Below are 12,174 nucleotides of genomic sequence, written 5' to 3' on the forward strand. Positions count from 1 at the left end.
TTTTTTTGTTTTTTTTTTTTTTTTTTTTTTTTGGAGCTGACCGGTACAAGGATTGAACCCTGAATCTTGGTGTTATCAGCACCATGCTCTAATATAATTTTTATGTAAGTGTTCCTAAAAACTTCTGTAAGCTGCAGAAGCAGGCACTAGATATAACAAAGGTTATGGGAAAAAGAGGGTTGGGGCTGACCACACAAAACCTATGCACCATTGTAACCACAGCAGAAACAAAACTGGCAAAACTCCTAATTACCATGCAAGAACAGTTTAAAAGACTTGTTAAATTACTAATAAATTAAGAAATACTACAAAAAATATGGTATTTATTTAGCTTTAAAAACATATGAATGTCACCTGGCTAGTTAGCTCAGTTGTTTAGAGTGTGGTCCAGGGTTTGATGCCTATACCGTCCAGCTGCCAAAATTAAAACAAACAAACAAGGGCCGGCCCGTGGCTCACTTGGGAGAGCGTGGTGCTGACAACACCAAGTCAAGGGTTAAGATCCCCTTACTGGTCATCTTTTTAAAAACAAACAAACAAACAAATCTCTACAGTGAGGCACTGTAAAGAATTTTTAAAATTAAAAAAAAAACAAACCCAAAACATATGAAAGTAGCTTCCTTGAAAATGGTGTGAGGAAGGGTTGAGTTTGGGGGCCAGGGCAAAGTGTCTCAAAATGAGGAAGAACTGCAAATAAGCAGTTCCAACTCAGAGCATGTGGATAGAAAGAGACAAGAAGAAGAAGGTGGAGTTGATGGGCACCTGGACAGCTCAGAAAAAGACTTCACCGCACTCAGTTGTGTTAGTGAATTGTGCATTTAGCTGCTGTTATGGGGGGTGTGTGTGTGCACAAACATCAGCAAATTGGGGGAAGTCAGTGTGAACCATGACATTCACTTGAGACTGACATCAGTCCTCTAGCTTTGCATTATATGAGCTACTTGTCAAAAAAAATGTGCTGTGGCATTTACCATACACTGTAGACTATTACCATTTACTTTTTTTCACAAAGGAGAAAACTGGGGCTCAGAGAAGGACAGTGCCTTGCCTCAGGATCATGCCAGACCTGATTAGGAGCCCACGACCATGAGGTCCCCTACCCGCTGCACTCACCCGGCGTGTAGCCCCAAGGCTCATAGTAGGATGGAAAGACCCCAAGATGGCAGCCACGGACAAACTCCTCGTAGTCCACAGGGAGCAGCGGGCTGGTGGAGGAGAGGAACTCCGGATGGAAAATCACCTGGCAGTGAAAAAGAGGGGCTCAGCCTGAGCACCTTATGTAGGGACTCCTGAGATCCCAGGGTGGCCCAGAGAGGGTGAGAAACTTGTCTAAAGCCACACAGTAAAAACGTATGGCAGGATACAGATTTAAACCTAAATTTGTATGCCTCAGAAGCCAGGTTTCTTTCTAAACATAGCAATGCCTTTGATAAAGTGGGGGATGGGGAATGTGAAGCCCAAGGCTGAACGCCCTCCCTCTGCCATGCCTAAACCCTAGCCAGTGACCTTACCTTCACCCTGTCGGCACTACTATTGAAGAGGCCGATTCGGCGGATGGTGGTCAGGATGGGGTCTGAGGAGTCGTCCAGCATATTGTGGGTGCACACAGGGGGGAAAGACTGCCGCTGTAGGGGCCACAAGTGGGTGGGGGTCAGGGAAGGGACAGTTCCTCCTACTTCCCCATGAGCCATGCTGAGCCTGGGGATCCAAGGAGATCACAACTCCCACCAGGCTATGGGACAACAAACCCCAAAGATTACCGAGAGTCACAGATTCCTACTTGGCTCTATCTATAAAGATTCTCTTTCCCTCAACCACCATGAGCCTAAGAGAACTACAATTCCCAGCTTGTCTTTGAGGCAGAGCTAGTGTTAACATGCCCCACTGACTATCGGGAGTTATAGCTATCTCCTTCTTACTTGTGGCCCTGTCATTAAAGAAACCCAGAGGAGCTATAACTCTCCCCAGTCAATGAGGGCACAGACTGTGCCAATATGGTAGCAAATCTCAGGGGCTGCTGGGAGTTTAAAGGTTCTATTCACCTTCAGTCTACTGAGTACAGGGACCCAAGAAACTACAACTCCCAGCAACCCCACAGCAGAAACATTTCCAGTTAGGGACTATTGGAAATTACAGTTTAGCCAAAAGCAGTTCATAGCTTGTTTATGCAACTTAGCTGTATGGGTTTCCATTCCCCTCGAAATGGTTCACCGATTCTGACCACAGGTCCCTTTACCACAGGAATGAAAGAACTCTAACTCCCAGAAGCCGCCAGGGCGAGGGAAGAGTTCATATAGCTGAAAGCCCTGAGGGCTGCTGGGAGGTGTAATTTTCATTTTGTGATTGCCAGCCAATTCTAAGGTTTCCCATCCACCTAATTCCATCAACCTCAGGAATCTAAAGAAGCTACGACTCCCAGGGCTGTTTGGATCTCTATACCTGCCAGATGCCAGAAAGAAAAAAAAAAAAAGACACAGTCACTGGGATAAGAAACAGCAACTCCTGAGAATTTTCAATGTTCTCCAGGGAATGCTAGGTACTTTAGCTGAACTTCTGGCTCCATCCCTGAAGAGGCCCAATGAAACTACCACTCCCAGCAGTCTCTGGGGGCAGAGGTGGAGTCAGTATGCAGCAAGGCACACAGAGGGTTGGGAGTTGTAGCTCTTTAGTGACTGTCTCGACTTTCTAAACTTCCCTTTCACCCTTCGTCCACTGACCCCAGGGACTCAAAAAAACCACAATTCCCAGCAGCCTTTGTGGCAGAATAAGCCACAGAAAACAGCCTGCCCTAAGTGTTTCTGGGAATTAAAGTTCTGCTATTCAGTTCACACCCTTCCCTGAACCTCAGAATTGATCCCTGGATAAGGGCTGCCCTTGAAAGCAGAACTCCCAGCAATCTCTGGGGTCAGAGCTAAGACGGCAAGCTGCTCTGGGACTGCTGGGAATTGCCATCTCCTGGCACAGGGGTCCAAACCATACCTGCGTGGCAAAGATGGCTCTCTTCATCATAGTGAAATCTTCCTTGTCCAGCATCTTGTTCATGTCTGGGAGGCTCCCCCTGCAAGGCAAGCAGGGGTATGCATCTGGGAATGGGGCGATGACAGAGGTTAGGATCCAGGAGGGTACAGGGCTGAGGGCAGGCCACTCACACCAGTAAAGACTCGTAAAGCTTCCTTCCAAACTTCTCTTTCACAGTGTTGGCTGTGTCCCTGGAAGGGGTAGGGTAACAGTATCACATATATACTAGTTGTCATTTATTGTTAGGCTTCTGGGGCAGCAGGGAAACTGAGGTCTGAGCAAGGAAGCTGGACCTCTGGGATGGAAGATGGGAATCAAGGGAACAGGCTCTGGCAGGCCATTGTGTCTGGCATCAGCTGTGTGGCCAGGGACAGGTGGCCTTCCCTCTCTGACTTCAGTGACTCATGTCAGATGGGGATAAAAATAGAATCAGAGGTTTGCAATGAGGACTCAATGAGGTCATGATGAAAAGTGAACAGTGCCCCTGGCACCCAGTGAGCCTTCCAGAAATGTCAGCTATTATTAGGACTTGTACTAGTCCTGGAGATGGCAACGCTAAGCCCCATTTTATAAAGAAGGAAAAGAAGATTCTAAGAAAGGAACATTCAGGCACACAACTAAAGCTAGCAGAGTGGCATTCTACAGCTCCTCTGTCACTCCTGTTTACAACCATCCCATAGTTCTGGCCTCATTTTCTATCCCATCTCCCTTGGACATGCCGTTCCAGCCACTCTGGCCTCCTCATCATTTCTCAAACATGCCTCCAGGCATTTGCACTTGCTGTTCCCCAGATATGCACAGGGCTGGCTCCCTCATCTCCTTCATTGGTCGCCACCCAATGGCACTTTCGCAGTATGGCCTGTACTAATAATCTTGTTTTATATTCCAGTCCTGCTTGCTTTATTTATTTATTTTGCCAGAACACTTTCTATAGAATTTTCTAGAATGCAAGCTCCAGAAGGGCAGGGATTTTATCTTTCTTGTTCACAGTTGTGTTCCCTGGATCTGAAACAGTGCCTAGCACATAGCAGATGCTCAATGAATATCTGATGGCTAATGAATGAATGGGTTTTACAGAAGAGGACACTGAAGCTAAGAGAGGGGCAGTGGTCTGCCTAACGTCACAAAGCCAGCAAGGGTCAGTGGCATGAGTGGAACCTTGCCAGTTTAATATCAGAGCCCTGGTCACACTTGTCCTGCCTGTGACTTCTTACTGCCCCTGAGCTGGAGGTGTCTTAAGCAAGGAACTTCACTAGGAATTGGTGGGGCAGGTTGATCATGTTACAGATGACAAAAGTGAGACTCCAGGAGAAACACTGGACCCAAAGCACACAGCTGGGAGTGAGACTGGCTGGGATCCTGGCCCAAGGGCTGCTGACCAAAGCTGCTTTCGCACGGCTTGGCCCTTTAGGGTTTCCACGTTGAAATTGTTGGTCCGAGCTGGCATGATGAAGAAGGCAACCACTGTCTGCTCACTGCTGTTTACCTTGGGCAGAGGAAAATGAGAGGGAAGGTCAAGATCATACGGGGGAAGCCTGGGTCCACTCACCCTTTCCCATCCCCCAAGACCACTAGGACCCTGCTATGCCTCTTCGTGTCGAGGAGAATTATAGGACAGAGAATTATCACCATCCCCCTGGGACTCTGACCTTCTTTCTGGGTCTCTGCACTCTCCCCTCACCCCCTCACCCCACTCCTGCACACACACACATAGATTCCTCCCTGCCACCTCCCTGGGTCTCTGTTCTCCCCAGTTATGTACTGATTTTCTTGTCCTCCCTTTGTCCCCTCACAGCCCAAGCCTCACTCTGAGCAGATAGTTGAGCCGGGCCAAGGCCTCCAGGAAGACATCGGCCCCCTTGTTGGAGAACTCATAGCGGCCGGCAATAAAGAAGTACAAGGTCTTGTCCAAGTTGAAGTCCAGGTGCCTAAAGAAGCCACAAGGCAGGGTGAAACCCAAGACCCTCACCCTCTAGCCCTGGCTCAAAACTACAAATCCCAGAAGCTACGGGGACAAAGAATATCTTAAACAATGCAGAGGCATCACAGTGCCTCCTTGGACTTGTGGTTCTTTTCTCTTCAGATGGGGCTCTCCTTTAATACTCAACCCCTTGTTCCGTCACTCAAGAACTCAGGAGGCTGAGCACCCAGCTGCCTCCTCCTTCAGACCCAGGAGTCCAGACCATCAGCTGCCCCCTCCCTCAGACCTAGAAGTCCAGGCTCCCAAATTCCCCACCCCCTTTAAGACCACCCAGTTCAATGCATATGGCCCACATACCCATAAAAATGGCCTCGCACAAACTCTTGGATTCGAGCCTTGCTCTGAGCATGGAGGTTTTGGAACTCATGCATGGCAGAGAACTTCTTCACATTCAGTCCGTTGGGGGTCACAATATCTGGGATAGCAGGAGAAGGTCCTGTGTTTGATTCTCCATTTCTTCATTCAGATCAATGTGATTGAATGAATAAATGAAGGAAAGACCCCTTTCCTTTTGCAATGTCTTTGTTTCAATAGCTCCACTGTGAGCTCCCTTGGTAACCCACTTACCCTGCCACCCAGATGCCTTCTTGCCCAATATTACTCACTTATGTTCACAAGCACAACTGTAAGTCTCCTCAGCTCCTGCAAATGGCTAACCAGACATGGACCTGATCCACATCAGGGATTCTGGAAGTTGTAGTCCTTTCCTTTTCCCTTATCCCATTCTGAGATGGAAATGATTAAACACCCCTAAAGTCCTGCTTCTCCCAGGAATACGCTCTATCTTTAAGCCTCTTTCCGGGACCCAACCATTTCCTCTCCTCGTGGATATTAAAGCCTATCAATGAAAAACTACAACCCCATCAGTTCGTAGGGCAAAGTTCTGGGAACATATGGAGCTGGCCAGTCAAAGGCCTCCGGAACGTGAAGTCCTCACCTATGGTCATTGAGAATGGGTATTAAGGGCTGGGAAGTACTCCCTGTTCCAACCCTACTTTTCTCAAAAACAAAGTCCACTGACGCTCCATTCCCTTTCAGAAGACTAATATCTACATTAGCTAATTACATAATTTTACCATTTCTGAAATTAATATCAAAGAAACTATATCTCCCATTAGCCTCCACGGTTTATAGAGCTGGGCAGCCTTATATGCCAGTCACCATCTCAGGGCCTTCTGGGAGTTGTTCTCTGCTCTTAACAGTAAAAAGTTGGTACTGGCTTTGGTATAGTTACCTACCTCGTTCATGTCTAGAGAACCCAGCCCAGCCCCTACCTGGTTTCCTCTTGAGTAGGTGCTGAGCCTCGATGGCAGTGATCTGGGACACAGTAGTGAAGACGTGAGCACAGTGGGCTGCTGCCCGCTCCATGCAGTAGCGGTGATAGATTTGCCTCTCACCTGCTTCCTTGTCCACGTTGAACTGGGTGGGAAGGGAGGGCAGTCAGGTTAGGAGGATTGGGGAGAAGACTGGTGGTTCAGACTTCAGGGTCCTGGGGGAGGTTGGGACAGGTAGCTGGACTCCTGGTCTGAGGGAACAGTGGGCTGAGGACTTGACCTTGTGGGTCCTGGAAAAAGAGGGAGCTTGATCCCTTTGGGCTTCCCAGAGCTTTAAGCAGTGCTGAAATACTCGCAGTTCCCCATCTGCCACACTCCCAGCTCACATTCTCCAGGTTGTTGTAGAAGTCCACAGCACCAGCACACAGGTAACGCCCCAGCAGCGTGGCATGGGTGGTGAAGATGGTGGCCACAGGCAGCCGTCGGGCGCGGCACAGGCAGAGCCCGATCCCTGCTAACCACTCGTGGAAGTGTGCAACCACATGTGGCTTCTCCTCGCTCTGGGCCAGGAACTATGGGGCAACAGAGACAGGCCCACTGTGTCACCACGGTGTCACGAAGAGAATTAGCAATCCCCAACATAAACAAGGAAGCAAGGGAGAGGTAAATCTTTCACCACTACTGCACAGAGCAATCCCCATAGGACAAGGAACTATAAATCCCAGAGGCAGCCAGACCAGCTGACTTCATTCCCAGAGGCTGATGGGAGCTGGGGTCTTTTTGGCCAATCTTCTAAGTCCTGGAAGGACTGAATTGAAAAGACCGAAGTTTTAGTGTCCCAAGTCATAGACACAATTCCTGGAGAAAATACACTTCCTCAATCAAGGATAGGTATGCCTTTTGCACCCAACACTGGCAAAAGAAATACAACTTCCAGAATGCCCTAGGATCAGCCAGTTCCTAAGTTGTCTCAGAGCGTGGGAAATTAAGTTTCTTGAGCCTTTTAAAGCGAAGAAGGTAAAAACCAGGATTCCTGGGAAAACGCAAGCATTCAGGGCCCCATCTAAGAGCTTAAGTCCAAGCCTGTGGCTCACTCGGTAGAGTGCAGTGCTGATAACACCAAGGCCACGGGTTCGGATCCTATATAGGGATGGCCGGTTTGCTCACTGGCTGAGCATGGTGCTGACAACACCAAGCCAAGGGTTGAGATCCCCTTACCAGTCATCTTTTAAAAAAAAAAAAAAAGAGCTTAAGTCCAGACACTATTAGAGAACTACAACTCCCAGAATTCCCCAGCGCAACCCCTCCAGTCCCCACCCTCCCCAAGAGCTAATAGTTCAGAATCTCTACACTGGAAGACTGGAGTAAATGAAGCTGGGGAGCGTGGGTCTCTGAGGAAAGAAGAGACTGGGCCCCTGGATGTCCATGTCCCCAAAGGTCAGAGTTAATCTTTGCATTAAAGGACCTATAACTCCCAGAATTCCCTGGGAGAAGGCCATCCTCTGCCCCAGGGACTGATGGTCATTGTAGTTCGAGCCCGGGTGGAAAAGCGTGAGATGGGCACAGGGAGTGGGGCCTACCTCACCCAGGAACCAGGTGGTGAGGAAACCGAAGAGGACAGCATCGTTGGCCTCGCGGTCATACCAGGGCACTCCAATGTTGCAGGTATCCCAGAGCTCTCCTTTCCAGCGCTCCAGGGCCCAGGCTGAGGCCCCCACATCCAGGAGCACCACCAGGGGCCCCCCCTCGATCAGCCAGCGCCCGAAATAAACCTGGGGGGACCCATACCGAGGCTTAGGGCTTTGGCCACACTTCTTCCTCCAGCATTTGAAGGTCTCCCATCTACAGGCAGATGCCTGGGCTTAAGCCTCAGTTGTCGGACCCTGTTTCTATACTGCCACTAATTCCTCACCCACTGCCTTACTTCATTGCTGTGAGTTATTCCCACACTCTTTTTCCATTTCTGTTGCAACACTTCCCTGCCCCTTGCTTAGTTTCTGTAACGGTTACCCTTCTCCCACCTGTTGCCTCCTTTCTCTACTTATAACCACATATTTTGCATATCCTTTCTCTGTGACCCCAATGTTTTGTGGCTCTTCTAATCATTTCTACCTGCCACCTTGTTTCCGTACCTGCTGCCACACTTCTCTTTCCAACCATCATGTTCCTTCTCCCCATTGTCTTTTCTTTCTATTGCTAATTCCTTCCAGAGGATGCTTCTTTAACTGTTCTTGCTGCCATATTTCTTTTCTCTGCTGCCTGATTTCTGTCCCTTTCACCATATATTTGTCACCTCTAACCTCTTTCCTCTGCCCATTTAGTCCACAGTCACATTTCTTTTTCTTTTTGGCAGCTGGACAGTACAGGGATCCTAACCCTTGACCTTGGTGGTATAACACTGAGCTCTAACCAACTGAGCTAACCGGCCAGCCCTGTGGCCACATTTCTAACACAGCTTCTTTTCTCTTTCCTTGTTCCAGGGCAACATTTTTCCACCCATTGCCACGTTTCTGAGACTTGCGGTCTCGTTTCTGCCCCTGCCACATTTCTCCAGTTGGCTGCTTTCCTCCTGAGACCATGGCCTTGGTTCTGGGCCTGCTGCCACAGCTCTATGCAGTAGACAGGAGTCATACTCCTCCCCATCCTGGCTTTTCCTGAACCAGGCCTGACTCCGAAGCCCCTCCCCCTCCCAGCTGTTGTCTGCCCTTTTGCTGGGGGGGGGCTATTCTTAGGCCCCCAGCACGTGGGGAGCAGCTGCCCTCGGGGAGGGAATGGGCTGCCCTGAGGTTCCTTAGGGACATGGTCTGGCCTGACTGGACTCTGGGCCCCACCCCGACCCAAGAGCTGTGAATGAGTGAAGAACTACTGTACCTCTCCCTCACATGCATCGACCCGTCTGTACCTTACTTAGTGCTACTGCCTTGAGGCCCTCTCCTTGGGCAGCAGTGCTTCTCTTTCAGTCTTCATCCTGGAGCCCTGGGACTCTCCCCTCCTCTCTTTAATCTCCGGATCAGCCTATCTCAGACTCTGTCCCCCAGTCTGTGTGCCCATCTCTCCGTTCTTCATCGATATTCCATCTTTCTCTTTCCTTCTAGGTCTGTTTTTCTCTCTGAAACACCTGGCAACCTCTCTTCTCTACCTAGCATCTGCCTATCTCCCTACTTCTCTAGCTCCTGGGGTCTCTTTCCATCCATACCTCTCCTTTTGTCTGCCTGTCCACCTCACTCTCCAAACTTGGCTGTTTATAGTAATAATAATAATGACAGTAAGAGCTCACACAGTGCTAACTTCACACCAGGAACAGTGCAAAAGACATGATTTTTATTAACTATTTCATCCCCCCAACACCTTTATGAGGTAGATGCTATTACCATATTCATTAGGCAAGGTCCTAGGGGCGGCAAGTGGAGAGGCTGAATTTGAACTTCAGGCTCCAGAATCCTGCTCCTGCTCGCTTGCCTGACCCCAAGCCCACCTCACCTGGGCTCTGTCTGGCTGTCTATCTTTCTGTCTAGTTCTTTTTCTCTCTCTGGGTCTGAGGATCTTGGCCTCTTGGATCCGTTTCTCAGTCATCTTGTACCCACCATCTGTCTGTCTATTCACCAACATCTGGGATCCACCTGCCTACTTCCTGGGGCCCTGCACCTGTCTGAGTGCCTTATCACTCTTCCCTCCTTCGTGTCTACCCAGGAAAGTGCCATGTTGTGTCTGTCCATGCCTTCTTCACTCCCTGGGGCTGTCCACCCTCTACCCCTTCTCTAGTTGCTGCTTCCACCCTGACAGTGAGCCATTTGCCCCCCTGCCCCAGGTCAGGCCATGTCCCACCTTGCAGCCCTTGCTGTTCATGGAGTCCAGTGTCCTCTTCAGGGCTGGCGTCGGGGGATCGAGCAGTTCCACCTGGGTCCTCACGCCCTGCTCCGTGTATGGTCCCACCAGATAGTAGTTGTCGCCCCATTCATCCCCTGTCACCTTCGCTTTTGTCTGCAGCACCGTGTAGATGCCACCCACTGTGGGCCCAAGTGTATGAGGACAGGCCCTGGCTGAGAGCCACAAGGCTGGGACCTGGGGTTGGGCAGGTGATGTGGGGGGTGCTGAGGCCCCAGACTCCTGGCTAAGGGCCAAGAGGGGACTGGGAGCCTATATTGTGGAGTAGAGGTTTAGAGGTTTGGGTCAAGGAGGAAAATGGGCTGGAAGGCATTGCTACTGGGTCTAAGGAAGAAGGGGACTGGGATCAGGACTCTGAGCATGGAGGGGGCTCAGGCTAGACTTCTGGGTCTAAGAGAGGAAGAGGCTGGGGACCTGGGTTCCTGGGTCTGAGGGAATGAGGGGCTGGGTCCCCAAAGATAGCAAAAGCTGCGGATTACCAGAACCCAGATTCCAAGTTCCCAGCTTAAAGGGGCTGGGTTTAAATTCTCAGTCAGCCTCCAGGACATGGTGGTGGAGAATCCTTCTTCACAGCCCTATTCAGCTTCTCACAGTTGCCCAAAAGAAGCCTGAATCATCATTCCCCATCTCCCAGGGACTCTCCTCTCCTAGGGACACAGGCGTGTGGGGTCCTGCCCATCCCAAGACCCCATTCCAGACCCAGGAGTCTGGGCCCCCAACCTCCTCACCTTCTGGAGCCTGGGCCCTAGCAATACATGGCTTCATGTTTGAAGACCCTCTCTCATGCTGTGAGACCCAGTACATTTCTCCCTAGAAAACCCAGGAAAGCAAATCCCCAGTCCCTGCTCTTCTATGGAGTGAGACTGCCTAGCTCCTGGGGATTCCAGCCCCAGCCTTCTCCAAAGCCAGAACCTCAGGCTCTTCAAAGCCCAGGACACAGAAATGCAGGCTCCCAGCCACTCCCATCCTAGAGCCCAGCCCCTGACCAACTTAGGACTTCCCATCCTTCCCCTATTCCAGTATGCTTGTGTCTCAGGCCACAGGCTCCTCTACTCCTAGGAACCGATTGCTCAGCCCTCAGCTCCTTCAAAGCCTAGGCATTTGGGCCCCCAACTCTCCTCCACCCTAGGAACTAAGAATTAGGGTCTCCAGCACCCTCGAATGGTCAGGTCCCTAGATCCTCCCACTCATGACTCATCCTATCTCCCAGTTGGCTCTCTCCCAAATGCAGAGTTACATCCCCTAGAACACTTCCCCTGGGACCACAGGTCTGAAACCTCAGCAGTTTCCCAGGTTTGCACACATAAGTCCCATTCCCCAATCCCCTTCCCTATTCAGGACTCAGATCTCTGGTCTCTCGGAAGCCTCCCTTCAGGACCTAGGAACCTTTCATTTTAGCACCCTCTCCCCTAGGACCCAGGACTTGGGCTTCCAGCCTCCTTTCATCTTAAGGTAAGCAACTCATCCCTTCCCCCCAAGGCCCAAAAGACACACTCCAGCCCCTCCTCAAGGGCACAGGAGTCATAGTCTCCTTACCCAGGACCCAAGATTCTCCCATGTAGCTCCGTTCCCCTACGACTCAGAGTTCCGGGACCCCATCCCCGAATGCCCCTCTCGTCAAGGACCCCGACGCCTGGCGTGCTCACCCTTGTTGGCTACCTCCCAGGCCACCTCGAAGAGCACTGTGTTCTCCAGGTCGAACTCATCCTCCCACTCCTCCAGTCCTGGCAGTGAGGACATGGACAAAGTGCGGCTTAGAGGCATGGCTGGCACGCGAAAGGGGCTCCGGGAACTTCAGGAGGGGACCCTGGCGGTGTCCGGGGAATGCACCAGGCAGGGTGCGGGGCTGGGTAGCTGGTGCCGGACAGGAAGCTTGCAACGCTCTAGGCTTCCTATTGCACGACCGCACCCCCACCAGGGAGTGTTCGGACCTAGGTAGGAGGCGGCCGTAGCGTCACTGAGCCCAGTAGCTCCCCTGCAGTGAAACCTTGAGCCACCAGGAGTCGGTGCCCGCCC

At 50.8% G+C, this 12,174-nt stretch overlaps 1 protein-coding gene across 1 annotated transcript in view; it reads right to left on the reverse strand.

The window, feature by feature from the left end:
• The window catches only part of GYS1 (glycogen synthase 1 (muscle)), a 15,226-nt gene extending 3,066 nt beyond the window's left edge, over window positions 1–12,160 (reverse strand). Inside the window, exons 1-12 of the mRNA XM_008569315.1 lie at window positions 11,805–12,160; window positions 10,099–10,280; window positions 7,854–8,045; window positions 6,660–6,845; window positions 6,274–6,418; window positions 5,297–5,414; window positions 4,826–4,946; window positions 4,398–4,504; window positions 3,150–3,209; window positions 2,980–3,058; window positions 1,512–1,625; window positions 1,114–1,240 (exon numbers count right to left, since the gene is read on the reverse strand). Coding sequence (XP_008567537.1) covers window positions 1,114–1,240; window positions 1,512–1,625; window positions 2,980–3,058; window positions 3,150–3,209; window positions 4,398–4,504; window positions 4,826–4,946; window positions 5,297–5,414; window positions 6,274–6,418; window positions 6,660–6,845; window positions 7,854–8,045; window positions 10,099–10,280; window positions 11,805–11,922 — 1,549 coding nt within the window. The 5' untranslated portion in view covers window positions 11,923–12,160. The remainder of the gene's footprint in view (window positions 1–1,113; window positions 1,241–1,511; window positions 1,626–2,979; window positions 3,059–3,149; window positions 3,210–4,397; window positions 4,505–4,825; window positions 4,947–5,296; window positions 5,415–6,273; window positions 6,419–6,659; window positions 6,846–7,853; window positions 8,046–10,098; window positions 10,281–11,804) is intronic.
• Window positions 12,161–12,174: the final 14 nt, after the last annotated feature.

This window comes from Galeopterus variegatus, unplaced genomic scaffold (genome assembly GCF_000696425.1).
Source record: "Galeopterus variegatus unplaced genomic scaffold, G_variegatus-3.0.2 Scaffold486, whole genome shotgun sequence".
In the NCBI taxonomy this organism is placed as follows: Eukaryota; Metazoa; Chordata; class Mammalia; order Dermoptera; family Cynocephalidae; genus Galeopterus; species Galeopterus variegatus.